Below are 27,322 nucleotides of genomic sequence, written 5' to 3'. Positions count from 1 at the left end.
ATTAAACTTTTTTTTCACGTCACGGTATATTTAATGATTTAATGATATATAAATCATTTAAATTTTGTCCCGTTTGATCAGCATGGTCCGCTGTTTCAACTATTAGAGTCAGAATTAATCTAAAAACTATTTTTGTTCTGTATAAAATTGAAAAGGTTGAGCTAACAGTGTTTATTCAGGCCATTCAGTAATTTATTTGTTTGAAGTCCGGATTGAAACCAGCAAACACGTTAAAACGGATCGTCGCGCAGAGAGGAGTCCGGATTACGCACCTGATGACGTCACCGTGGTCCTGGCCTCTGATTGGCTGACTGGGATCGTGCGTCAAGGTGTTCCACCACCAAAGCGTGATAATAGTTTGGACAGAGTTCTCCCTGGTCAGTGAAGTGTGAAATAAAGACCGTTTCCTGTTTCTGTAGATTATAATTAAACCTCAGAGCAACGAAAAACTGGAACACTTCAAACTCAAAGATGGACAGAAGGATCTTCTTCAGAACTAAACTCGGTTTAAGATGCATTTAAAAACAAGCTAATTCAGATAAAACAACAGATCACTGCAAGTCCAACATGTTTCTGCAGGAGAATCTGATGAATGATTTACTGGTTCAGGGCTGAGCTTGACTTACTGTGTTAAATCAGTTTCTGTTGTCAGAGTGAAAACTCTTCATCACTCCTGCAACTTTTACCAAACATGAGGTAAAATCCTGGTTCGCCTCAAACTTGATCAAATTAAACAATAAAACTGAAATTTCCTCATTGGCACAAAATCTATATTATCAGAAGTTGGTAACTTTGTTCTGACAGCAGACGGTTCCTGAGCGATTCCCTCCGTTCGTCCTCATTATCAGAGTCTCATATCTGCATATTTCCATCATTTCGTTTTCCCCTCATTCACAACTTATTGATTAATGCAACTCTGTCCTTTCTAGAAAAGGTTTTAGTCTTGCAGACATATTCAGTTTTCTGTGCCTGGAGGCAGTTTAGGCTACAGTAGCTAGCCGCTAACATACCTTTGCTAGCTAGCTAGCTTTTTTTGCACAGATTGGTGATGTGTTTGTGCTGGACCCCAGAATAGACACTGAAAAGTTAGCTAGCTTACATCGTATACAAATTTACACACGACGCAAATTTATCAAAAGGAAAAAACAAAAACATAAAAATAATGATAGTAATAAAATCAACTTACACAAACCAGACAAGAAATAACAATGATGAAAATGTTATTTCTAATTCTAACATAACTTTTTACTCAGATACATGAAGTTAAATCTCATCTGTCAGTTAGTTTCCGTCACACAAAGAGCCTCCAGTGATCTGGTGTTGAGGCTCTTCGGGCCCCGCAGGCCAACGCCGCCTGAAGAGCCGCCAGAGCGGGACGGCCGGCTGCTGCGGCTCCAAGTCAAACAGGGAGCCGCTGAGCTGCGGCCAAGCCTCAAGGGGTCACCGCCGAGCCAACGAGCCCCGTTACCGTGGCAACAGCTGGAGCAGGACAAGAGAAAACCTGCACAGACTGCAGAGTAACACGGAGCGGTTTTCATGGTTTTTCTGCTGTTGGTTTTCATTCTTCTCTGAAATGAAAAAGGTTTAGATGCGAGTCCGTTTCTGCAAAAGTTAAAGAAACAAGATGAGTCTGGTAAGAACTCAAGACCAACACTGACCAGGAGAACAAAACTGGCTGCAAACAACTGCAAAACAGGAAAACCTCAGACTGAAGAGCAACGACAAATAAAAAACACAAAACACAAATAATAACTGAAGAAACAAAGGTTGAAACTTCTAAATTAAAAAACTTTGGTTGATTGGACAGAGAGTGGAGCTGATCACAGAAAAATGATCCTAAAGAAACAAAAAGAGAAACAAAAAGCAAAACGAGGCAGCAGTCACAGCGCCGGGCCCAAAGGGCCACTGGTTCACTCAGCCAATCACAGGCTGAGTGAACCAGCCTGTGATTGGCTGTATTCAAGCAAAATACAGAGTATACTTCACAATATGAAGTTTTGTCTCACAGCCAATTAACAACAGGATGTCAAAAGGTTGCTGGATTATGTGACAATTATGATACAATTCTCATCCTTTTTCCCAGGGCAGATGGAAAAGCAGTTGAATTTGGTAAAAATATTTATGTTAAAATAAAATAGGTCCGCTCAGACCTTCACTCCTCCATCTTTGTTCAGCGTTTGTTGTTTCCAGAAACCGCCTGAGATCTTCTCTGGACAGACGCTCGCTTCGCTGACATCAACAGGAATAAAATGTTTCCACTTCATGTTGTGCTTCTCATCAGGTTCACAGGCTGAGGCTGAAGAGACTTTCAACTCAAACCTTCCTGTCTTCATCAGCAGCTTCTGTTTTCTGGTGTTTCCTCTGAAAACTGAGAACAAAATAAGAACAAGATCAACACAAAGATCAGATGTTCATACAGTTCAATTTAAAAAGCATCCATACAGTAACTGGAAATGTTCAACAATATTTTACTTACCCTAAAGTCTCAAGTTCTGGGTGAACAAAAATCCACAGAAGATGTGAGCAGTAACTGGCCCACAATTCAAAACACAGAAAGCCTGAAGAATTTGTTTTATTTTCATTTTTTTTACATGCTCTGGCCATTTTCTATTATTGAAAAACTTACTAATGTTTTTCTGAATCATAGGAAACAAGATAAAGTTTAGGATGGAAAATCTTTCATGTTTGTTCGACAGAAATCATGAACTGAGTTCAGCTGCTGCGCTGTGCTGCCACCGCCTGGCCGCCGGATGAACTGCAGCTGGCAGAAAAACTGGTTCCATCCTGGAGAACTACAACAAATTACAGAAATAAAAACTGAAACCGGGCTGCACAGTGGTGCAGTTGGTAGAGCTGTTGCCTTGCAGCAAGAAGGTCCTGGGTTCGATTCCCGGCCCGGGGTCTTTCTGCATGGAGTTTGCATGTTCTCCCTGTGCATAGTGGGTTCTCTCCGGGTTCTCCGGCTTCCTCCCACAGTCCAAAAACATGACTGTCAGGTTAACTGGTCTCTCTAAATTCTCCCTAGGTGTGAGTGTGTGAATGGTTGTGTGTCTCTGTGTGTCTCTGTGTTGCCCTGCGACAGACTGGCGACCTGTGCAGGGTGACCCCGTGACCCCGTGACCCTGTGACCCCACCTCTCGCCCGGAACGTAGCTGGAGAGGAACCAGCAACCCTCCTGACCCCATTTAGGGACAAAGGGTGTATAGAAAATGGATGGATGGATGGAAAAACTGAAACCAATAAATACTTCCATCAAATAAATTAATATACCTAGAAATAAAAATAGATAAATATAAAAAGTAGTATTTATTTAGTAAATCAGTTGTATTTATGTATTTTATTTGGATGTTGATAGAAAATGTCAGAGGGAGCTGCATGGTGTTTTGTGGTAGTCTGGAAACACGGTGCAGCTGAATGAGAGCTGATGTGTAAAAAATGTAAAAATGAAAACCTCCGTTGATTTTTATGTTTTTATGATGTAAAGCACTTTGAACAAATAAAGTTTGATTTGGTTTAGTTCTTAATAATCTGTTTGCTCCCTTTGCCTTCTTGCTGCAGCGCAGCAGGAATGTTCTGCAGCGAACGGCGAGTTTCTGACCCTCTGCTGGCAGCGCAGGCGGATCGATGGAGCCGCGAGGTTCTGTTTTGTCTGAGTTTTTGCTCCCGGCTGACTCCAGGTCAGATCCGCAGAGAGCCGAGGATCGGTTTTCAGCGTGAGAGCAGTCTGGGTAAACAGGTCTGGGTCAACGGCGGAGGCCCAGGAGGCGGAGGACGGCGGGAACATCCAGGGGATCCTTCACTCTGGAGACGGGAGCCGTCTGATCTGTGTGAACATCCCGGCTGCAGCGTCAGCAGCGCAGGAGGGGAAACAAACGAGTTTCCTTCTCCGCTCCGAGAGTCTCGCTCTGATTTACGCAGATGGTTGGCCGAACGCTCAGTCACCTCGGCTGTTTTCCCAAATCAAAGACACAACAATGAGGAGTTTCTTTGGGTGCGGCAGAGGCGGAGGGGTGAAAGCGTTTATCCCATGTGTGAAGGTCATCGGGTTCAAACCCGATGACCTTCGTCGCATGTCTTCCTCCTCCCTCACAACCTGCTTCCCTTCCTGACAAACATCAAATAAAATCCACCAGAACCAACAAAACTTTTGACAATTGACAGGCTTATATCATAAACTACAATGAAAATCTACTAATAGAAAAGTCAACTCACTGTGATTATTGGAAAACCGTTTGGGTCTCACATTTCAAGTCACTTTTCATTATTTATGAGCTGAAAACAAAAAATCTTGTAGGTTTACAAGAATCTGTTTCTGCTCAGATGATCTGAACATTTCCAGACAAAATCTCACCAGAAAGCAGAACCGCCAGGATCAGGAAGTTACATTGACAACCACCGCATGCTGTACCTGAGGTCAAGGATCAAGACTTAATTTGTTTATACACATTTTTACTTTTATGCATTTGTAAGTGGCTTTGTGTTTCTTTGGTATGAAGATGATGAGAGATGAAGTTCATCATTTTCTGCAGACTTATTAAAATAAAAAGCTTCCAAAATAAAAGAGAACATGAGCTGCAAGCCAAACAGGGAGGCAGCTGCAGCTCCGTGTTCTGGATCTCTTTCTGTCCGATGTTGGACCTGAAGTCTTGTTAGCTCTTTAACGACGGTTAAATCGATGACGTTAGCAAAGACTCTGGTGAAACGGCCAAACCATGAGTCACCAGCTGCTCTCACACTCCAACTCTGAAGGCAGGTAGAGTGAACTTTAATGTTCTTGTTAGTTCAAACTCTCAGTTTCGGCCGCGCCAGATGAATTATGATGCTTTTGCTCCAGGAGAGCAGCTGGTAAGGCTGGCCGCAATGAAACATTCAACATGGTGATTTCCTCTCAACTCCACTACAGCAGGTAGCTCAAGGTAAGCAATTCATCATTCTAAAAACTATTTTCTGCCTCACAAAATATTCCAATTGTAGCGGCTAAAATCCTATATTTTAGAATTGAGTGGTCTTATATGCGCTCAATTAATATTCATGATGCCGATCTTTAGTTTGATTTTAATAAAGTCATTTATTATCTGAACAACATCCAGTGTTTTACTATTTCTATTGAAATCCACATCAATTCAACATCAAACCCAAACCAACCACAGTGGAAAACTGTTGCCTCTTCCTATCAACAACACCTGAACAGAATCATGGTTGACCTTAAATAACCCCATCCCCCATCAGACACAGAACTCAAGATGAAATACGCCCCCTGGTGGCGATAAACACAGAAAAGGATAAATGGCTCCTACAACAATGAAGAATCTTTCTTTGCACCATCGAATTCAGAGGTTCAACAAAAGAACCAGCAGTGCTAGCTAAAAACTTAGCTCTGCTAACACTGAATTCCTTATCAAAAACAGCAATAAACGCTATACCAATATTGTAAATAGTAGCCGCTAATGCTAAAGCGCTACAGCAGTATTGTAAATAGTAGCCGCTAATGCTAAAGCGCTACAGCAGTATTGTAAATAGTAGCCGCTAATGCTAAAGCGCTACAGCAGTATTGTAACTAGTAACAGCTAATGCTAAAGCGCTACAGCAGTATTGTAACTAGTAACAGCTAATGCTAAAGCGCTACAGCAGTATTGTAACTAGTAACAGCTAATGCTAAAGCGCTACAGCAGTATTGTAACTAGTAACAGCTAATGCTAAAGCGCTACAGCAGTATTGTAACTAGTAACAGCTAATGCTAAAGCGCTGTGTCAACATTGCATTCAGAGGACAACTTCAGGGTCATCTGAGTATTTCTTAGATGTCAGAAGCAGATTCATCTTGGATTCTAGAAGACTTTGGGCTACAGATGGACTCATTCTTACCTCCCATCATTCCTCCACCACCGTGCTTCACAGCTGGTATGAGGCGTTGGGTTTCCTCCATCATGGTTCAACATCTCTATGTTGCCCCAGAAGTCAGAACAGACCATTAACTCTGCGGCCATTTTGTTTTAAGGAGAAAGAAACATTCTCTTTCATCCCTAACTGTCCTATTGTGACCTTTAGCCTTTAGCCTGCTAACTGAGGCCTGCAGAGTCGTAGATGGGGCTGTTGAGTTCATCTGTGAGCTTCACGCTCTGACGTTGGGATCAATCTGCTTCAGATGATTTGGGCATGACCTTTGACCTTTTCCCAGCTGCCTTTCTGAGATCACTCCTGGGATCTTTCCACCTTCACACACCGCTGCATGTTTCAGAGAGACAGCGACTGAGACCATTTCTGAGGATACTTTGCTCCACTTTTCATGTATCCTGTTTCTATGGCAACGGGGAGAGGCGCAGGATGACATCACCTGGAGAAGGTCGTCCATCAGTGAGCAAACAAGTCCTTCCTCACAACTTCTTTAAGTATTTAAAACGTTTTCTCTCGTTGGGTTTAATAAAAACAGACTTCACTTCATCAGTGTAACGACTCTATTGGATTTATCGCAGAACTTTGAGGAAAAGTCACAAAAAAGGATCAAATGGAGCCAAATAAATAAAACAGAAACCTTCCAATACAGTTTGGTGGTGGACACACTGCCGCTAATACGTTGAGGGCAGAGCTAATATTTTGTTTAGTACTTTAGCATTATATGCGTGTGTATCAACATGGTTGTGTTTAGCACTTTAATATTAGCTTCCACATGTTGGTATAGCGCTTTAGCGTTAGCGGAACTGAAGAGTAACCCTGTCAGATGGATGCGTAATGACATATTAAACCCTATGGAGTATGACATACTGTGTGGTGTTGTTGGCACATTGTCGTATCAACAAGGTTAAAATTTGAGCATTAGCTTCTGCTAAACACCTGCTTTTGGAAACAGTTTCTTTTGATATCTAGAGGTTCCTTGATGTCATAAGTTAAATTTGACCAAACAAAGATTAAACTAAAAGGTTCTGGAGCTTTATGCCTCAATGTTTTCCCTTATTTCATAAAATACTGATGAATTACTGATAAAATTAAGTGTGTAAACTGATGGTGAAAGGTTTGAGTGCAGGTCTTCCTGCGAGGATATCGGATGCCTCCACATCCAGGCGCTGAGGGAACGGCCGTGCTGTTGGGAAGCAGACGAGAGTCAGACTGTGTTTATTTTAAAAGCGGACTTCCAGGAGGAGGTGAGGTGTGACCGATCCCAGAGGAGCTCTTTAACAGGTAATGGACCTGGTGATCACGCAGAGTGGAAAAGAAGCAAGGGAAGTTATTATGTCACAGGAGGGAAGGGTCTGGATTGGACAGGAGGCTCCTGAGCAGCTGCTATAAAACCTGAAGCTGCAGGAAGGCACGGAAACGCAGAGAAGACGACAGACAGCAGAGTTTTATCTCCAGAATCAAGGTACAAGCAGCATGAAACTGGATGAACCTGCAAAAAAATACTTTCTTCAATCCAAATGTTTTTACTCTAATGCCTAAACTTAAATTTAACAAATGTTGAATTTCTTGAGGCTTCTGTAGACTGTCGGTAAGAAATTTTCTAACTATTGAAGTGCTCCTACTTTGTGACACTTTTCTTGTGTAAAGTTGCTGTTTTCTGTATAACAGTACTTTGAAGACATCTTTATTTCTGCATAAAAGTCCAAGCTGAAGCAGTTAAACGATCTTGAAAGGGCAGGTTCTGGTTCTGGAGAAGGTGAAGCTCCTGTGTCAGGAGGAGTTCAGGAGGAAGCTCTGAGTCCAGCAGAACAAGGATTGTGTGCATCACGAGGCGTGTGTGTGTGTTTTGTGATGGAGGGAATGCAGCAGCACGCGCATCAACAAGCGTGTAAGTGACGCTCAAAAGGCGTTTATTTGCAGGAATGGAAAGTGCTAAAATTAGAAGATGTTGCTGGACAATAGGTTTGAGCTAAACGTGTCCCGCTGTCTGTGGGAGCCAGTTGTGTTTGAAACCATGAATGGGAAGGTTAGCTCTGGTTCTAATCAGAGGATGTTTTAAAGCAGAGATTCATTCTCTCTCCTGCTTTTAGGTTCTGAATAATAATATGATTATTCAAAATGATGTAAGGCTGAAATATTTTTATTTCATCTGCTGAGAAGAGAAATTTTAAAGTTTGTTTGGGTTAATTAAGTCTTTGGTCTGTTGTTCTTTTGGCTAACTTTTAATTTTTTCTTAAGTTTTTATTTTTATTTAGTTTTATCGCCATAACCATGTTCAGCTGTGCAGCTTGTATTTTTTATACCAGGTTCTTAAATCCGACTGAGCTCAGAGTTTAGTTGTCAGCATTCTGTTGTGATTCATTGTGTTCAGATGCAGCTCTGCAGCCATCTTTTGATCATCTGCCTGCTGTCCATCATCCTGCAATGCAACGTCCTTGGAGTCCAACAGCAGCCGGCTCAGGTTAAGACACAGAAACACACATTTCCAAAAGAGGAACCAGAACTAAACCAAACTAACCTCAAGTCGGTGTGTGAAGCATTAGAATCAGGGTGCTAGTACAGGGTTCATCCTCCAACCGGAGGGTTGGCCGTTCCATTAGCAGGTCAACCCGAATTGCACAGAGGAATTTCACCTTCCAAGGTTAATTTAAGGCTAAAATTTTACATATTCTTTAAAAAAATATATCCACAAATAGGCTAAAATTAAAATAATTTGGTGTCACGTTCCACAGAATAATGTGTTAATAGGTGAACCATGAAAAGGCAGTGATGCGCTGAATTTATCAGACATTTCTAGACAGCTAAACAAATGCTGTTGTACATGCTGAAAGGTCTACAAGGTATCCTTCAAAAAAGACCTGTAATGTTTGAATTAAAACATAAGATTTCACTATCATTTTGTTGCTATAACATTTAAAAGAAACCAGAGATGCCCTTAATCAAAAAATATAAAGCAGACAGATGGACGGATAGATGGATACATCGAGCCAGGACGTTGACATCCATAAATATGATGCATAGGCAACATCCTGTGCACCCACAACTAAAGATAAATAAAATACCCATTTAAATGAACTGATATGCAGATCTTTTTAATCTGTATTTATTTTATGTTTATCTCTTTAAATTATAGAGATCTTTAAAATGATGTAGAAATGAAAAGGTTCAAATAAGTACAAAAAGCAGAAATGTCCTCATAGTTCAGCATGTCCTCATAACGCAGATTTGTCAAGCAAAAACATTTCTTGACAAAGGACTTTTCATTTCTTATAGAAATGCATTTGTCATGTGAAAATGCCTCCACAATGCATAATCTGTTATTAAGTGCCAAGAAAATATAATAAAATCCTGAAAATATAAATGTCCTCACAAACTAGCTGGTCCCCGTAAGGAAGGTCTATTTCCATGAATCAGAAGAGTCTTCAAAAAGTGACAAACTCAAGCAGATTCTCAAATAGGACTGTAAAAACCTGGAGTATCTCTTAGTGTGGCTCATACTCACTTTAGTATTTAGTAAGCCACATTTTCCATAAAGTGCTTTTGACTGATCAGACAGAAGATCGGCTCCTCCTGAGGGCCAAAGCAAGCAGCTCCTCCTGGGTGCTGGTATCAGATGGTGTGAAGCAGCAGGAAGAAGAAAAGCAGAAATCTGTTTTCTCCTCAGTCTATTGTATACCAGATCTGCTGGAGTCTTTAGAGACAAATAGGTAGAGAGGAAGTTAAAAGCTAAGTCACGCTACAACAAAACCAAAGCCTATCAGGAGGAGCTGGAGGCTTTTTCCATCCTTTAACCCCTAACCCTAACCCTAACTTAATAACCAGTTTTTTGCTGTAAATTTCTGTCTTTGCAAACAGCACCACTATCGAGCAGCCGGGGATTTTCTGATGTTCTCTGCCTCTTACTGTCCCTCAATCCACATTAGTCAGAAACTTTTCAGAGGAAAGATTATTTGGTTGCAACCTATTAGTTAGACTTTGCAGAAAAATATTGAATCTCAGAAACTCAAAGCAGATTATTTATATTCAGAGCATAAACTACTTCCACATTTTATCTTTTAGGATATACTCTGTTCCATTTTATCCTCTGGGAATTTAAATTATTATTCAACCCAAATTCCTTCAGTAAAAAATGATTTTTTTCTGTCATGTCAGTGTTATTTCTTCAAGCCAAACAGGAGGATTGTTGTTGTTTCTTTTAAATTAAATCAACCCTTTTCCAGCACATAGACGGGCCCGGGCTGAGGAGGCTGGCCGTCCTGTGGCAGCATCCAGGAAGGATGAAGCCCAGACTGGAGCTCAGCGCCAAACTCCTCCGAACAGACGACCTGATGATGATGGAGAACGACGTGACTGAGCCCAAGAGGAAGAGGAGTTTCCCTGGGAACAACGCCCCGCTGGACCGGCTGTCTGTGAGCTCCATGGAAACCAGACAGGGCAAGAAGAAGCAGAGGTAGGACTCACTTTTCCCAGGTGAAATCATCAGAACCACCAACAGGTGAAGGAAGTTTCACCTTCCACTCGTCTTGATGCTCATCTTTTCTTCCCAGCAAGGCGGTGGAGTCGCCACGGCGACGAAGCAATCTGCCTCCCATCGACCGAGTCGGAATGAGGCGTCTACCGACGACTCGAGGATAGCAGGATGCCCTCATCTGGACAGGTGAGGAACTGCACATGACTGTGCATATTCAGCAATAAATGTCAACAAAACTTCTAATTTTAAACACAGGAATCCATTTTCATCTCTCTTCAGTCGAGTCTCTGCATAAATATCAGCCAACCACCTGCTGAACCACGATGACTCGTCACCTCACCTGGACACGCTCTAAGTGATGGTGCATTCAGGTGCAGTTCAATAAATTGAAGACCAGCAGCTTAAGTCTTAAGGAGAGACAAACTTCTTCACAAAAACACAACATTCATTACATCCTTTCATGCATTTTAATGCAACTTTCCATCAAACACCAAAACTATGGTTCTTTTCTTAAAGTGAAAAAAACCGCATCGAATTCTTTAGGCAAAAATTATGAGAAACACCCAAAATATTCAAATAAATGCGACAACAAAGTCAATTATGATCAAATATAAATGTTTAATACCAGAACTGATTAAGATGATTTGAACACCTCAAGTCCAACAATCTATTAATGGTGTTAGAAAAATACCTTTGGTCAAATAATGTAATTTATTTAGAAAAGCTCATTATTAATAATAATTATTACTGTTAGGGCTGATCTTGCATCAGACTTTTTAGCTCCACCTGAACGCACCATCTCCGGCTCTCCCTGCTGTCACCTGACGGGAGGCGACCGCCGCCTCGACTCAAAACGTCCGACACGACTGGAGCTTCCTGCTCCAGGACGCATTTCTGCTGCCACACAGGAACACACCGATGGGAGGCTGCAGCCGCTTTCCACTATAACGATTAAACTTGTTTCTTCAACAAGCGACGTTAAATCTGCCAAACAATTCATGACAGACTTTTTTGAAATGTTCTCTTATCAAATAAAGTCAAAATGTATGTAAATTCAGAAAAGTGTCATCTTAAAAGGTAGAAAACCACGTTAATATGCTGAACTTTTATTTGAAACAGTTTTCACATTGTCTTCATTCTTGTAAAGAAAAAAAAATTTACCCCATTTATTTCAACATCTACGATGAAAAGATGATTTTCTGTATCTTGTCACCACAATGTGAATTCAGAAGTTTAAACTGTATGAACTGAAAGCATTTTAAACTTTACCACATCTGAACCCAAAATTAACTTGTTTTGCATTTAAACTGTCTAAATTCTTTGTGTTTGAGTCCAAATGTTTGAATTTTTATGTAGATTTACTTAATTCTGTAATAGTGGCCTAAATCTGTCCGTTCCATCCTCCTTGGGTTGAACAGTGCTACTGCACTTAAGTTTTCCGACTGGTTACAGCAGTTCAGTCGATGTTTGACTGGAGCTGTAATCCAGTTTTCTTCATTTTAATAACCTTCCTGCTAAAATTGTAAAAGATTTTCAAACATGTTTCTCTGCCTGTATTTAAATGTGCATAATAAAGACAAAACGAAGCAAGGAGTCGTCCGTTTGGGTTATTTGTCAACCAAACACTGAAAAGGATTTTGCACATTTGCTTCGTTAAAAGAAAGGCATCCAGCTTTCAAATCATTACTTTCTTAAAAATAACGGCCTGTTTAATCTTTTTCTAAAAGTAATTTTAGTACAAAAAATAAATATATATATATGTATGTATGTATATATATATATATATATGTATACACACACACGTGGCAAAAAATAGCATTATTTCAGGATAATGACAAAATTCTTTTAGGTTTGTTTGGACAAATGTATTCTGAGTTTCAGAAACAGGATTTGAGTCATGCTTTTTCAAAACGCTTGCTTTATTATCTTTAATATATTAAATAAAAGCAAACAGCCTGTAAACGTTTCAGTTACTCTAAATGAAGGCTAACAGACTGAATCAGGCTTTGCTAACGGCTAACAACCCAAACTCGCTAAACTTTGGCAGATATTGAAACAGTTTCAGGTTTAAACGTGTTACAGTTCCTGCAGGTTTGCCAGCTCCTACAGCTAAAATCTAACAGATGAAAAACAGACGGCTGGTGACGTCATGATGGAGAGTTTATTGAATTTGAATTTTCAGAAAAGTTTACAGCAGATGATCACATTCGTTAAGAAGCCCTTAGAGAGGCAGAGCTGGACCTGAGGAGGGAGCGACTGAGACGGTTCAGGAGAACCACCTTAAAACAAAACCACGAAGAAGAAATCCTAAAAAACTAAAGACGGAGACGGGATCAGAGTGGCATCCGGTTTCCTTCCACGCTGATCTTCACAGCGTGACCAGTCTTCGTCAGCCGTCGGATGTCCGCAAACCTACGCATCTGTTTATCGACCCGGGACAAACCCTTCTTCACCGGCCCCTGCAGAAGGAAGACAGGAAGCAACAAGCATAGATTTCAAAATAAGAGCATCACCATAACTCTGAACAGGGTTCCTACGCAGTTTTCAGGGAACAGTTCCAGATTTTCCCAAATTTCCAGAGTTATCTATCTGTAAATTTACCATAAACTCAACTAGGCCTAAAATTTTGATGTAAACGTCGAGACCAAAAGAAAAGAAAAATAGAAAGAACAAACAAAAGAAAAAGAAAGAAAAAAGAGAGAAAGACACAAAGATATATAGAAAGGCAGGAAGACGAATAAAAAGACAGGGAGAAAGTTAACAGATAGAAAGAAAGTAAGAAATAAAGAAAGACAAGAAGACAGAAACATGGAAAGAATGCAGACAGTGAATAAAAAAAGAGAGAGAGAAAGAGAGAAAGACTTTTGCCCCTTTTATGCGCTCTTCAATAAAACCGTAACATTTAGTTGCGATCCAACTGCTTGTATTCACGTCTCCAGTGATTGGACTCTCTGACTGGTGATTTATGAAACCAGGTTTCGGAGGGGGTCGTTTCAAGGCGCGTCACCGCAGGAGGTGTGAAAACGTACATGTACAGAATGGACAGCAGCTGGGTTTGGTTTGTTCATGCGTGGGCAAAAAACCAAACCCAACAGCGGCTAGCATCGCTTAACGTGTTCAGTTTAACAACTTGTTAATTTAGCATTGGTTCATTAGAGACGGGTTGCTGTTTTCTCAGGGAGAAAGAAGTTAAGGGTCCAAAGCACATGAGAGTTTTAATAACATGCTAAAATCACAGTGCCATCTAGTGGCTTGGCATGGCAGCTACAGCGGATTCAAGGTGTCTAAATGTGAAACTTTTCCCCATTCAGCATCTGAACATACCAGCAGCTTCCTGGAAACAAAGACCGATTGTGTGTAGGAACCCTGTGTCTGGAGCTCTGATCGGATCAGAACCAGTAGCTTCTGTTAGTGGAATCAGCTCAGCTCTAATAGAAGCACAACCAGCAGTCAGATCAATGAGCTCTGAAGTGGCTAAAACTTCACTTCCATCGACCTGATTAGTTCTACGTAGCCGCTGCGCTCCACACCATGCAGACGGACTTACTGCCCCCTGCAGGCGAGCAGCCGGAGCTACAGTGGCATCCTGTTCCCCTCTATGCTGATCTTCACGGCTCCCTGCGGCCGCCGCAGCTTCCTCTGCTCGGCGAAGCGCCGCTTGTGCTTCTCCAGCAGGCTCATGGCTTTCTTATAGCCGCTCTACAGAGGACCAATCAGAGCTCAGCAGCACACCTCACCTGAGTCACATGGTAACAACCCGCAGGTGAGGCGTGGTCTTTGCTCTACGAGGTTCTGTCCTTCAGTGACGGGTTTTACTTTGATGGTATAATCTATTTCATGTAAATATCTACAAACTACATAAGCAAAGAGTTTAAACAATCAAAGAGAAGGTCCAGGTCTAATTTTTACCCTCAACTGTTTTTATTCTTTAGAGATGAACTGATTGTTTTATTCAAATAAAATTTATATTCCTCAACCAGATAAATGTACTTTAAAATATGTTAAGTCATGAATGATTTTGAATTAAAGTACAGACAAAAAATAAAAATAATCTTAATCCAAAATGAAAAATATAAAAATACATGAAGAACAATAGAATTCTGTCTAATATAAAAATTAAATAACAAAATCAATCTGGTGTCTGCAGCAACAGAAACTGTAATAAATTACAATTATGGAACAAAAATGTATTTTCCAACTTTAATATGAAGTGTTCATATTTTAATTTTATTTGTTTCAAAAATTTCTAACAGTATCTGAATAAAACATGAAGTGTTTGGTAATGACCATTAAATAATATCCACTGAGAGAAAGGTTCTGCATTTACTCAAATTAACTTTTAAATTTCTAAAACTTTTAATGAACTTTGTTTATTCAAAATGATCCAGAATAAATGTGTTTTAAATGGAAACTCACCCTGCTGGAATCCCCCTCCACGTTCCATTTGGGTCGGACCACGTAGTCCTTGTTGGAGGGCATCGGCACCCGAGCCCGGGCACAGAACCCGGGATCACCGGGTCGCAGAGCTCTGCAGGTCAGAAACATCAATAAGGTTCACGTCAACTTTAAAAAAATCTGAGTGATTGGTCACGCAATCAGTAAATTCAATTATATTCAAATTAAATACATCTAAATGAGAACAGATTTACAAATTATAAAAAGTTCAAATTAAAACAAAAACTTCATAGTAAAATTAATAAAATGAAAAATGTATAAAATACATTTCAAAACAGAAAAGAAACATTTTGCAACAAAATCAAAAGACTAACTTATTAAATGAATTTAAATACAAAACAAAATTCATTAAAAATTACATGGATTAAATGTAATGAAAACACTATAAAATACCTAAAAATAATAAAATTAATTACAATAAAGAACAAAATTAAAAATGTATAAGTAGAAATAAATGTATTATAATTAGCATCAATACTAAAAGATTTTTAAATAAAAGTCTTAAAAATACATGTATAAAAAAAAACCTCTAAAATTTAAAAAAATAAAAATTTTTAAAACAATTTGTAACAAAACAAAATATTAAACAATGTAAATAACAGAATTCCTAAACAAAATGTCCTAATTATATTTATGTTAAAATGAACAGTGATGAACTGACTTTTCCTCGCCGGTGAGCTGCTTCTCCAGGTCTCTGCGGGGCGTCTGACCTCCAGAGCTGCAGACCAACACAAACACAAGCTCTGCTGTAATATTCAGATTCACACCGCTACACCAGGGCCTCCTCCTGAAGCTCCATGCTGTTATCAGCAGGCTTCACCTCACTGCAGGTTAGTGAAGCCATCAGAACCTGGAGCCGGTTCCGATCCGATCGGCCTGCAGCAGAAACTCTGCACCACGTTTTAGTGTCACTGAGCTTCACACTCTGAGGTTTCTAACTGCTGAGAATGTTCCTGCCAGAACGTTAAGATCAGATTCAAAATTATTTCCATCCTGAGAGTCAGCTCCTCTGTGCAGCAGCGCCCCCTGCTGTCTACAGCTACAGACTGTTCATCTTAATTATTACAGGTTGTAAATTCAGAGGGCCGCCTGATTGCCCGTCTCTCTCAACACAAACATTCCTTATTTTATAGCTTCTGGAGCGCCTCAAGTTCTGCAGCATCATTAACATTCATCTTCAGGCTGCAGCTGCACAGAGGAGCTGCAGCAGAAACACGCAGCGCAAACATGCAGCAGCTCTGGGACTGGACCTGGTCGGTGGGGAGAAGACGTCGGGTTCCTGCACCCTCTCCACCTTCTGAGGCTCACTGGGGGAGGAAGGAGGATGAGAGGAAGAAACACACACACACATTCCTGTTTCCCTAAGCTTGTGTGGACTTGCACTGGCTTCCATTAATTTCTGTAGCCTAACAGAGGTCTGCCAAAAAATATACATTCACATTAGAATCACGATTCTCATTTACTATGATTGAGAATTGATTTAAATGTCCCCAAAATCAGTTTTTAAAAAATAAAACGAACGTGCCGTCTTTTGGCTTTCATTTTGTAACAATGCAGAGAATACTGCAACATAGGCATGGTTGAAAGCTCCAAAACAAGGAGACAACTACAAAAAAGAAACAGAGATTCAGCCGGAATCGTCTTTATTGTAGGAAAATATATTGACAGATTTCCCCCCACACCAATTCCCAAGAAGACCAAACTGCTCGTGAGCTTCACTGTGTTCAAGGTTCACAAAAGGAAAAAGCCAAGGTACAAAGCTCTGTTCAGCATGTTGTGTGATGGCTCAGAAGTTAATGCTGACATTTTTACTTCAATCATCATGCGTCCATTAGCCGGTGTTTTACTCCGCAGCCAACATGAATAACAAATTTAATTTTTTTTTTTTTTTACAATTATACATAAAATAATTACAAAGATTGTCAAATAGCTAAAAGCTTCTGGATGGACAGTGCAACATCTGGAGAAAGATGTACTCTGACTGTTTCGTAAAAACAAATTGAGTGAGACTTCATAATTCAATTTATTTATTGTTTCTGTTGTTTTGTTTATTTATTTTGGATATCTAAAATGTCTTCCAATTCAAGTGTTAAATGTTCATCAGAATTTAAAGTTTATTAAGTTGTTCTTGCATTGCTATACTAATGTCATCATAATACCTACAAATGGTGTCAAAACAACAAAATTATTGCTTATCGCAGTAACTCCTGGGACAATTTATCATCCAGCCAAATTTGTTATCGTGACTGGCCTATTACTAACCCAAAAATTATGTTTTTACATTGTGTGAAGATGGCAAAATGTCCTCACAAAAACACATGTCCTCACAGTTTCAGTAGGTCCTCACACGATAGCTAAACAAGTACAAGTACACACTCACACACACAAGGATAGATTTACTTCCCTGGGTTTCCCATTAAAAACATCTGACCAGCTGAAACCAGAACCTCCTGCCGCATCATCTGACTACCTGCTACTGCCAGTCAGAAATCTGTGTGTGTGTGTGTGTGTGATGGAGACCTTGAAAAAGCCTCAAAGCGATCTGGTTTAGTCAAAGTTTGAATCTTATTTCTGTTGTTACCTGAGCCGGCGTCTCTGAGGCGTCTGCTGGTCCAGGTCCCTCTGCTGCCGCTCTTCCCTCGTCATTCCCTTGTAGTTGGACGTCAGACCGAAGATCGGCCGCGACCATTCGTCTGGAAGGAAACGGACCAGAAACATGTCAGGAAAGTCTGGACTTCCTGGAGCTGGACCAGAACCGGGTCAGGTCTTACTGATGAGCTTCAGCGCCAGGTCTTTGTTGGCCCGGGATTCTTTGGGATGCTTGTAGAGGAACATGACGGCACGTCCGATCCCGCTGTGCTTCAGCGTCTCCTGGCTGACGTTGGGGAGCTGCAGGAGGACAACAGGACGTCACTGGGGTCCAGAAGACGTCCAGTCCGTCCCCAGTTCTAGTGCTAAATGGTCTTGAGAAATTATTTTAGTGTTCTTTGAGGGTGTTTTTGCATTGTTGTTATTTTTATGAAATTAGTCAACAATGGTCTCAAACAACAATATTATCGTTTATCTTAATAATTTCTGGTACAATTGATTGTCGTGACAAGCCTAGTAATGAATACTCAGAAGAAAGTTTCAAAAAAATGTATTTGATTATTGTTGAACAAGCACTGATGGGAGTTTTCTCCCAACTTTTGCTGTCGCCATTTTGCAAACATTTTGCAGAAGGATGAGGATGGAGCGCCGTAATGTGCAGACAGAAACTGCTAAATTCACATCAGTTTGAAAGGCAAATAGAATCATAAAATGAAAAACTGAAGGATGTCTAAAATTTCAGTAAGTTTTATAAATGAATTATATACTCAGCTCCAGTTAGTTATAGATTTTCCATTAATTACCATTTTTATTTATTTCAGTTAAAAATATTTTCTGTTTCAGTTTTTATTATTCTTAATTAATTATAATAAAATATATTATCCCATTTCGTCCCAGTCCGTCCTCGTAACTCCCAGTCCGTCCCAGTAACTCCCAGTCCACCCCAGTAACTCCCAGTCCGCCCCAGTAACTCCCAGTCCGTCCCAGTAACTCCCAGTCCGCCCCAGTAACTCCCAGTCCGTCCCAGTAACTCCCAGTCCGCCCCAGTAACTCCCAGTCCGTCCCAGTAACTCCCAGTCCGTCCCAGTAACTCCCAGTCCGTCCCAGTCCTTCCTACCTCCTGCAGGATCCGCAGCAGCTCCTCTCTGATTCGCAGCGCCGGCAGCGATTTGTCGGGCAGAGGGCTGATCCACTCCTTGATGGCCGACATCACGCCGCTGTCGATGAACGTCTCCTTCAGGTCCTGCCTGGGGGACAAAGAGGACGGTCGTCAGACTGGACCGGGTCGGTTCTGGTTCCAAGGTCCAAACGGAGCGGACAGAAACTCACTTCTTGAGGTGCATGACGACCTGCGGCAGCAGCGTGAGTTTCTTCAGCGCTGGCTTCTTCTGGCTGTTCAGAGTCCGGTCCTCCTGGTCAACAAACCGGAGACAGCAGCTCAGCTTTTATTGTGAAAGGATGGCAGGCGAGGCTAAACATTCTAGGCTTTAATTGTGAAAGGCTGACCTCTGCGGCCTCGTTCATCTTGGTGATCATGGCGCTTACGACGTCGTCGGCGTCGCTGATGAACGTTCCTCCGTCTCGGTGCCTCCTCTTCCGGCTGTTCATGGCTTTCCTCTTGGCTAGCATGATGTCGAAGTCGGACATGAAGCTAGTACTGAACACACACACACACACACACATACACACACACAGGTTTAGCACCCTGCTGGGTCCACGCAGCACCGGCCACCTTATGAGGACACCTACTCCTGGCCGCTGCGGTCCACTCCTTCGTCAGAGTCGGACTCGTCGGCCGCCTGCTGCTGCTGCTTTGGCTGCTTGCTGTCGGCCTCCAGCTCCTCCTGGTTGAAGCCCTGCAAGAGGAAGAGGAGGATGAAGAGGGGCCGATTCCTAATCGGTTCCAGCTCCAACAGCGGTAACTTACCGTGAACTCCTCCTCTTCCTCATCTCCAGACTCTCCGAAAATGTCTGCGATCATTTTCCTGCAACACATTTAATTCTGGATCAGCTGCAGTTCCGCTTCCTGCCAGCAGGAATCAGTGGACAAACTCACTCCTCTTCGTCATCCTCGCCAGAGTCGCTGTCGCTGCCGAACAGCGCCTTCTCGTCCTTCTTCACCACCGCAGGTTTGGACCGGTCCTCTTCGTCGCTGCCGCTGTCTGACCCGAGCTCCCTCAGCTTGGCCGCCAAGCTTCGATCAGGGCCGACCGAGCCGTCGCCGCTGCCAGAGTTCTCGTCGTCATCGGAAACCGCCCGGCTCCTCTTCACCGCTGAGACACAAGGAAGTGGACAGATGAAACAACTGGATCGGTTCTAGAGTTCTGGGATAATGAACCGGGTCAGAGCAGAACATCAGGCTGGCTCACCTGGTTTGTCTTCCTTCTCTTCATCTTCGTCTTCGCTGTCAGACAAGATGGCTTTCTTCCTCTTCACTGCAGAAACACATGAAGAGAACCTCAGAACCACCACAGAAACCCGACCCAAATGGTCCAGAACCAGTAATTATATACACACACACACACCGATATATATATATATATATATATATATATATATAAACACAATGGAAGACTACTGTTGGGTTCAAGCTGTGCTAAACGGAGTTAGCCTAGCAGTGAAGGTATGCTAGCCTATGTAACATCTGAATGCTAAACATGCTAATGTTAGCGTCCATATTTCTAAAGAAGCCCAGGATGGTCCAGGCTTCCTCAAGCACTTTGCTCCAATCTGATGGTTGAAGAACTTGAAGAATAAAATCTGTAAATAAATCTCCGGTTTTGAGCTCATGTGGATATTTATTCAATAATTTAGCAGGAAAAATGTTTGGAAATTGAAATGTTGCTGATTTTGTCAATATATTTTTGATTAAATAATTCAAGACCGTGATGGTGGCGGACAGCGGTCATTAAACGGTTCGGACTGTCCGACTCAGAGGGACGGAGACGGAGCTGATTGGACTGAAGGACAGGAAGTTCTGTCGGTTTATAAACCGGAGACGTCTGTATGCAGCATGGTGGTGGCAGAATGATGATGTGGGATGTGATAAACCCCAGATCAGTTCTGGCTCTGATGTCTCTACCTGGTTTGTCGTCCTCTTCCTCGCTGTCATCTCTCTGTTGCTTCTTCTCCTCTTCCTCGCGCTGTTCTTCATCACTTCCTGTTGCAGCCTTCTTCCTTTGCCCTTCATCCTCACTGTCTGATTGCATCACACCCTTCCATTTCCCTCCCCCGGTCTCTTCCTCTTCCTCCCGTTTACCCTCATCTTCCTCGTCAGAGTCCACCGTCTGGCGTCTGGCGGGCGGCTCTGTGTCAGAGTCACTGTCGGAGTGTTGCCGTGGAGGCGATACTGGCACCGGTTTGTCCTCTTCGTTGTCGGAGTCGCTGTGGGCGCCATCTCCTCTGGGGGCGTCCTCCGGCTCAGAGCTGCTTCCTCGCCGCTTGGCGGGGGACGACACGTCCTCCTCCTCTCCCTCATTGTCAGACGCTCCCCGTTTGACCGGAGACGACGCCTCGTCCTCCGAGCCGCTCGGCCGTCTCTTCCTCGGCGACTCCTCCTCTTCCTCGTCCGACGCGCTTGCCCTGCGTTTTGCCGGAGAGTCTTCATCGTCGCTGTCGCCGGGCAGACGAGTCTCTGCCTCCGAGTCGCTCTTGTCTCGGCGGCCCCCAGGGGCCTCGTCCTCTGAGTCGCTGTCGACCCGGCGCCGTTCCTCTGTGTCCGAGCTGCTGGCTGCCCCACCCGTTTCCATGGCAATGGCAGCGTCTTCGTCGTTGCTGCCGTCGTCCTGCAGAGAGCAGAAGTTCAACGCACCAACCGACATTAAACAGCAGAAGAAGAATCAGCCAGCAGGTCAAGCTCAGCTCCTCACCACCAGACTGCTCTACTTCCTCCTACTACTCACTGGAAACGCATCTGGTTCCCTTGTTGGAATCAACCAGGACATTAATAACTCATAACTAATCGCCAGTTCTGACCTCTGACTGCCGGCCGTCGCTCCTCATCTCCTCGCCGTCGGATTGAGGATGCTCATCCTGAACCGGAGTCCCGCCTCCATCGTCTGGAGACAAACAGAAGAACAAATCTTCAACATCAAACAAACTCAGAGATTAAAACTTCACATGTTGCAGAAACAGCAGCTCCACTCAGAGAGCCGAGCATGACGCTCGTTCATCACAACAAAGACAAAGAGACAATGTGAAAGAATCTGGTCTGATTAGATGTTCAACTCTCTGAAGACCTGAAGTTTACCGACTGAAGGCTTTCTGTAGCACTGATTAAATCAGCAGCAAAAACCAACGTTTTAAGAGCCAAGGAGATTTTCCTGTCCAAATGATTCATGGATCAAAGGTTAAAATATTTCAGTCATCAACAACAAAGTGTCTTCAGTCAGAAGCTTCTTCAGATTAGCTGGAATACAGACTGCTACATGAGGTCCTTCCTCCCAACAACAACCAGCACAAGAATAACTTCTTGAAGAACCTTGAATTAAATGAGTTACAGGAGCTTTTCATTTTCCTTTGGAATCAATACAGCAGTTTGCCAAGATATGTTGACAGCAGAAGAAGAGAAGCGAAAGAGAAGAAGATCAGCTAGAACCAGCAGCTGAACAGACCAAAACACCAACTTAGTGACCTGAGGAGAAACAATCATGGCTGGAAAGATTCAGTCAGTGATGCTGTGGGCTAGAGGTCAGAGGTCAGCCAGGATGTGAACGGATCTCCCTCCAGAATGACCCAGGCTCTGCTGAGCAGCAGATTTCAGCCATGAACCGCTAATTTACAGGAAAACCTGAAAACTGACTGAGAAAGAAACACAAAACACGCAAGGTTTAGATCTGAAACCAAGCTCCATCAGAACCGGAGCAGCTAACTGAACGCAGAACCGGGTTCAAACTTCAGGACCGATACTCAAGAACCGGGTTGAAACCCGGAAAACCCCGAAAACAAAAAGAGTTTATGGGCGAGCTCCTAGTTTGTCAGCCGAGAAACAAAGCGCATTTACCCGACATAAATTCCTCCTCTCCTCCGTCCATCTCTCAGACGAAGACAGACTCCGGCTCCGACCTTATTGGGCGGACTGGTGCCGCTTTACTGGTTTTAATACCGCAGCTGGAGGGAAAAACAAAAAAACCAACAGAGGAGCGTAAACAAGACGCACATACACCAGAAGCTAGCTGCCGTTAGCACACCGAGAGCCAAAATGGCGGAACCACCACCGTCTGCGCATGTGTGGTGGATTACGTAATTTAGTTCTGCTCTTTTGGTGCTTCATGTTGAACTGCAAACAAGCATAAATGTGTCCTACCGCCACCTATAGACCTGGAGGAAAGGCAGTACCAAACAAACACCTTTCCAATTTTTTTTTTACATTTTTGTTAATATTTTGGCAATTATTAATTTATATATTTATAATTTATATAAATTAAATTATAAATTATATATTAATTTATATGTATATGTCTGAGTAAAACCCTTCATTTTCATTACATTATAATTGTGTCCAGACCCAAACTCAGACTGATACTCAGATTCCTGCTGACTCTCTCATACTTTGGACTGTTTGTGAAACTGGAAATGTGCTCAGTTTTATCCTGATGTTCTGGTTATTGGACCGACACTGTTGCTTCTGTGTTCAGATCAGTTCCAAAAGAAATGAGTAACTTAAATAAATATTAAATTTACAATTGATAAGATTTGAAGTGAAGGTCAGATTAAGTTATTTTTGAAAAATGCAAAATTAAAAGAGAGAATTTTATGATTATGGTTAAAGGCCAAGCACTGTTGCCTTGCAGCAAGAAGGTCCTGGGTTCGATTCCCGGCCCGGGGTCTTTCTGCATGGAGTTTGCATGTTCTCCCTGTGCATGGTGGGTTCTCTCCGGGTTCTCCGGCTTCCTCCCACAGTCCAAAAACATGACTGTCAGGTTAATTGGTCTCTCTAAATTCTCCCTAGGTGTGAGTGTGTGAATGTTTGTTTGTCTTGTGTGTCTCTGTGTTGCCCTGTGACAGACTGGTGACCTGTCCAGGGTGACCCCGCCTCTCGCCCGGAACGTTAGCTGGAAAGGAACCAGCAACCCTCCTGACCCCATTAGGGACAAGGTGAACAGAAAATGGATGGACAGGTTAAAGGCCATTGTAGACATAAGAAATTAGCAAATTTCCACCAAGAAAATTGGAAATTTTGAGATTAATCTCAGAAAATTTCAGGAAAGATTTCAAGTTTCAAAAGTCGACTATTAAAACTCAGAAAATTTTATGGGGTTTTTTTTCGAGGAAATTTGAGAATTAATCTAAAAATTTCAGAATTTTTTATAGCAAATTTTTGACTTTTCAAGCTCAGAATTTTCTGTTTTTTCTGCAATATTTTGTTGTTTTTTGTGGAAATTTATTCTGGCTGGCAGTAATTTGCCGTCGGATAATTTTGTTTGTTAATGCAAAGTTTAATTATTTAATTTAATTATTTATTCTAATTATTTTAATTATTTGACTTCCCAGAATGAGGTTTTTAGTGTTTATTTCCAGTCCGATAGGTGGCGGTAAGGCGCCATCGCAGTTGCAATGCACCGCCGTAAAACAAAGCAAGAGGAAGAAGAACACAACACAGTGACGTATTTTCTCGTCGCCGCAGCAACTCCACGTGCGTTCAGTCGGATTCTGGTTCTGTTCGGGTTCTGGCTGCTGTCAGCCCGCTGTGATGGAGGAACGCAGCAGACTGTGTTCCGTGTGGCTCGGGTCCGAGACCGGGATCCTGAAGGGGGTCAGTCTGGACCGGAAGCAGGCCTTTAACTTCTCCAACACGCGCACGCTGAGCCGCGACCAGGAGGTGCGCGCGCTGTGCTGGGCAGACCCGGCGGAGAGCGAGCTGCTGCTGGGCTGCGCGGACGGAACCGTCCGGACCTTCAGCACCGAGAAGGGCGTCTTCACCGAGACCCGAAGCTGCGGAGACCCGGAGGAGGGCTGCTTCAGCGGGCTGGCTTCGCTGCGGGGCTCCGCCGTCATCACCTGCGCGGAGTGCGGGAAGGTGCGGGTGTGGCGGGAGGACGGCAGCGGGCCGGTGGCCGAGCTGGACGCGGGCAGCAACGTGTCCCGGATGCGGCAGAGCCTGGTGGACCCGAACCGGGTGGCGACGGGCGGGAAGGAGAACGGGCTGAAGATCTGGGACCTGGAGCGGCCCGAGAAGCCGCTATTCACCGCGAAGAACCTGCGGGACGACTGGCTGGATCTACGGAGGCCGCACTGGGTCAGAGACATCGGCTTCATCCCGGACTCCGACAAGGTGGTCACCTGCACGGGCTACCATCAGGTAACTGCTTCCGGTTGTCTCACCTATCTTGGGTTACATCTGGTTTTACACCTGTAAAGCAGGTTAGGGTTAGAGTTACTGCTGGTGAGGTCCGCATGACGTCACTCGTTAATGTAAACAAAGTGAAGGCGTGCAGCAGCTGCCCAGGTGAACCTGCTGGAGGCATGGACCTTTCCGCAGGGCCGCTTTTCATTGGCTGATGTCCGTTCTACGTGGTCACCTGATTGGCCGTCTCACAAACAGCTTCCTGTTAGCTAAGTACAGCATAATAGCAGCACTGATACAACTTGTACACCTTGTAGCCTGTCTGCTACAGTCTTACGTTAGCTAAACAGATCAATATGCAACGTGTATCTGACACACACTGAAGATTTTATTTTAGCAGAAAAGGTTTTAGACTAAACTGTTCCTCCTGTTAGCCTCTCTAGCACCAAGTACAGCTGGTCAATCAACCATCACTGTGTTCAGGGAAGCAACGATTAATAATCCAGAAATAAACTTGATATCGTAACGGACTGAATGTTTTGTTTTTAACGTAATCTTTACTCGTCTTGCGGGGCGCAGGCGGTTGCCACGGTAACAGGTGTGTTTAAACTACAAAGAGAGAGTAAAAAGGTAGGAGTGGTTTTGAGTTGATCACCTGTTCGGGTTATTTTACCTTTGTTTACCTTTGCTGTGGCTCATTACAGCCGCTGTAGTTTTCATTTGTGACTATACGTCATTCACAACAAACATCACATAAAACAAATAGATTTCATCAAATTTTAACAAACAAATGGCTTCTTTACCTTTACAGAGCTCTTTGGTTCCTCCTGTCAGTCTGTAGCTTCTCATATTGAGGTCAAAGGTCAGATCTACCATAACTGACTGACACCTGCTGGCCTCAGGTTTTCAACCAGCTTGTGACTGAGAAACCAGTAACCTCCTCCCAGTTGATGACATGAACCTGTTAGTTCCTCTGATATATTGTGATATCCAGTAGAAATGAAGCACTAATGGAGTCATGTTTCCATAGAAACAAGGCGCCGCCAGGCTTTGTTTGTGAGACTCGCGGTCACGTGGGTCGGTTGTGGGCGGAGCTTGGTCAGGTCCATTAAAGATCAAATCTGCTTTGAATGTTTCATTCTTTACTCATTAAACTGTTAGAACAACAGGTGATCATAACTGCTGACATTAAAATAATAAATATCTGCAAAACTCTGAGATTAAACCAATTCTAAAACCAGTTAACCCAGTTTAAGGTCCAGCTGAGTTCTGGATGTTCTGATCCACAGTTTGGATCAGAACCTGTGATTTTTTTATTAGTTTTTTATGATTAAGATGGAATATTGGAACCAGGTTAAGAATACAAAAAAATCTGAATTCTAAGATTAAAGTTGTAATAAAGTTTTAAAATGAGCAGAATAAAATCGTCTTCATAATACAAGAATAAAGGCAACAAACAATCGATTAGGAGGACAAAGATCCGATGTTTAGAGAAATCAGTAAAGGAGGATTCTGGACGTTCTTCCAGAAACTGTTGCTGTGATTCCAGGAAGAACCGAGCAGCAACCCGTCAGTCAGGAGGCTGCAGGCGTGAAGAGAAACAAAGTGGTTCATCACAGGAGCTGCAGCCTGATGAGGCGGAGAAAAGAAAAAACAGATGAGACGGAAAAACAGGCGAACCAAGTTAAAAACCAATCAATAATTATTGATATTGACTGATTCGTGACGAGTTTTTCGTTACGTTAGTTAAAGGCTCAAAACGTTTTAAATGTTTTTATTACTGAACTTCAGGATTGATTCATTTCTGCCACATGTGGTTTAGATTCATCGTTCATCACGTTTGTGTTGTCAGTAAATGTTATTAAAGTAAAAACAAACCTCCACGGCGGTGCTGTTGGGTCGGAACAGGAAGTGATGTCAACTGACACGTCCTGTCATTCTCAGGTTCACGTGTTTGACCCGGCGACCCCCCAGCGGCGGCCCGTCCTGGAGGCGGAGTTCGGCGAGTATCCGCTGACGGCGCTGGCTCTGCCGCCCGCCGGCGGCGCCGTGGTGGTGGGCAACACGCAGGGCGACGTGGCGGTGCTGGACCTCCGGAAGGGGCTGGTCCGCGGGCGCCTGAAGGGCGCGGCGGGCGGCGTGCGCGCCCTGCAGTGCCACGCCTCCCAGCCGCTGGTGGCGTCCTGCGGCCTGGACCGCTTCCTGCGGGTCCACAGCCTGGAGGACCGGCGGCCGCTGCATCGTGTCTACCTCAAGTCCCGGCTCACCTGCCTCCTGCTGGCCAGCCGGGAACTGCAGGCCGGGCCGGGGGGCGGGGCCACGGAGGGGGCGGAGCCTCAAGTGAAGGAGGAGGAGGAGGATGAGGTGTGGGACAGGATGGAGCAGGTGGAGGAGGAGGAAGAGGCGACCAAGAGGAAACCAGCAGCGGGAGAGGAGGAGGTGAAGAAGAAGAAGAAGAAGAAAGGAGGAGACTGAGAGGCGTTCAGGGTATGGGGAGAGCGTGGGAAATCTCAGACTGATTGTAGACATTTCCACCTGAACGCCTCATCGGTTCTGTTCTGACTCGGTTTTTCCTTTGCTCAGATTCTGTAACTAATTTAATAAATTTACCTTTTTTTATAAATGAAA

At 43.3% G+C, this 27,322-nt stretch overlaps 4 protein-coding genes across 8 annotated transcripts in view; 2 read left to right on the top strand and 2 right to left on the bottom strand.

Moving 5' to 3' along the window:
* The window catches only part of LOC122832752, a 5,185-nt gene extending 3,807 nt beyond the window's left edge, over nucleotides 1-1,378 (bottom strand). Inside the window, exons 1-2 of one of the 2 annotated variants that reach the window (XM_044119806.1) lie at nucleotides 1,187-1,378; nucleotides 273-413 (exon numbers count right to left, since the gene is read on the bottom strand). In XM_044119806.1, coding sequence (XP_043975741.1) covers nucleotides 273-413; nucleotides 1,187-1,239 — 194 coding nt within the window. In that variant the 5' untranslated portion in view covers nucleotides 1,240-1,378. The remainder of the gene's footprint in view (nucleotides 1-272; nucleotides 414-1,186) is intronic. The other variant, XM_044119807.1, reaches the window with a different exon arrangement.
* A 5,831-nt stretch (nucleotides 1,379-7,209) lies between these two features.
* Nucleotides 7,210-11,839, top strand: ostn (osteocrin). 2 transcript variants are annotated; one of them, XM_044119804.1, is made up of 5 exons: nucleotides 7,210-7,356; nucleotides 8,266-8,355; nucleotides 10,115-10,344; nucleotides 10,442-10,551; nucleotides 10,645-11,839. In XM_044119804.1, exons 2-4 carry the CDS (start codon nucleotides 8,266-8,268, stop codon nucleotides 10,527-10,529), a joined length of 408 nt encoding a protein of 135 aa, XP_043975739.1. In that variant the 5' UTR covers nucleotides 7,210-7,356; the 3' UTR covers nucleotides 10,530-10,551; nucleotides 10,645-11,839. The 2 variants fall into 2 exon arrangements, with proteins under 2 accessions (XP_043975739.1, XP_043975740.1); XM_044119805.1 differs by lacking the exon at nucleotides 10,645-11,839 and having other exon boundaries at nucleotides 10,446-10,532.
* Nucleotides 11,840-12,507: 668 nt separating this feature from the next.
* On the bottom strand, nucleotides 12,508-22,643 carry LOC122832749 (protein IWS1 homolog). 3 transcript variants are annotated; one of them, XM_044119800.1, is made up of 17 exons: nucleotides 22,412-22,643; nucleotides 21,385-21,467; nucleotides 20,492-21,194; nucleotides 19,779-19,844; nucleotides 19,466-19,682; nucleotides 19,337-19,394; nucleotides 19,159-19,265; nucleotides 18,916-19,066; nucleotides 18,739-18,821; nucleotides 18,527-18,656; nucleotides 17,592-17,709; nucleotides 17,402-17,513; nucleotides 16,071-16,127; nucleotides 15,482-15,538; nucleotides 14,782-14,893; nucleotides 13,913-14,064; nucleotides 12,689-12,824 (listed from the first exon to the last, which is right to left on the bottom strand). In XM_044119800.1, the coding sequence occupies exons 1-16, from the start codon at nucleotides 22,440-22,442 to the stop codon at nucleotides 13,939-13,941; spliced, it is 2,211 nt and encodes a 736-aa protein (XP_043975735.1). In that variant the 5' UTR covers nucleotides 22,443-22,643; the 3' UTR covers nucleotides 12,689-12,824; nucleotides 13,913-13,938. The 3 variants fall into 3 exon arrangements, with proteins under 3 accessions (XP_043975734.1, XP_043975736.1, XP_043975735.1); XM_044119799.1 differs by lacking the exon at nucleotides 13,913-14,064 and having other exon boundaries at nucleotides 12,508-12,824; nucleotides 22,412-22,642; XM_044119801.1 differs by lacking the exons at nucleotides 13,913-14,064; nucleotides 16,071-16,127 and having other exon boundaries at nucleotides 12,508-12,824; nucleotides 22,412-22,640.
* A 1,296-nt stretch (nucleotides 22,644-23,939) lies between these two features.
* Nucleotides 23,940-27,322, top strand: wdr74 (WD repeat domain 74). The gene is made up of 2 exons (XM_044119803.1): nucleotides 23,940-24,709; nucleotides 26,639-27,322. The coding sequence occupies exons 1-2, from the start codon at nucleotides 24,101-24,103 to the stop codon at nucleotides 27,167-27,169; spliced, it is 1,140 nt and encodes a 379-aa protein (XP_043975738.1). The 5' UTR covers nucleotides 23,940-24,100; the 3' UTR covers nucleotides 27,170-27,322.

The sequence above is a fragment of the Gambusia affinis genome, linkage group LG06 (assembly GCF_019740435.1).
Source record: "Gambusia affinis linkage group LG06, SWU_Gaff_1.0, whole genome shotgun sequence".
NCBI classification, from domain to species: domain Eukaryota; kingdom Metazoa; phylum Chordata; class Actinopteri; order Cyprinodontiformes; family Poeciliidae; genus Gambusia; species Gambusia affinis.
The sequence above is the reverse complement of the archived record's forward strand: the minus strand, read 5'-3'. Positions and strand labels throughout refer to the sequence as shown.

Bases quoted from the DNA above. Each gene is read 5' to 3' on its own strand.
- LOC122832749 (XM_044119800.1), bottom strand. From the start codon at position 22,442: ATGGACGGAGGAGAGGAGGAATTTATGTCGG. The intron at 19,845-20,491 runs GTAGAGACATCA...GTGTTTCTGCAG, and splicing joins GGAAGAGGACGACAAACCAG to TGAAGAGGAAGAAAGCCATC. The intron at 18,822-18,915 runs GTCAGCCTTTCA...TTTGTTGACCAG, and splicing joins AGATGAACGAGGCCGCAGAG to GAGGACCGGACTCTGAACAG.
- wdr74 (XM_044119803.1), top strand. From the start codon at position 24,101: ATGGAGGAACGCAGCAGACTGTGTTCCGTGTGGCTCGGGTCCGAGACC. The intron at 24,710-26,638 runs GTAACTGCTTCC...TGTCATTCTCAG, and splicing joins CCTGCACGGGCTACCATCAG to GTTCACGTGTTTGACCCGGC.
- ostn (XM_044119804.1), top strand. From the start codon at position 8,266: ATGCAGCTCTGCAGCCATCTTTTGATCATCTGCCTGCTGTCCATCATC. The intron at 8,356-10,114 runs GTTAAGACACAG...ACCCTTTTCCAG, and splicing joins TCCAACAGCAGCCGGCTCAG to CACATAGACGGGCCCGGGCT. The intron at 10,345-10,441 runs GTAGGACTCACT...TTTTCTTCCCAG, and splicing joins CAGGGCAAGAAGAAGCAGAG to CAAGGCGGTGGAGTCGCCAC.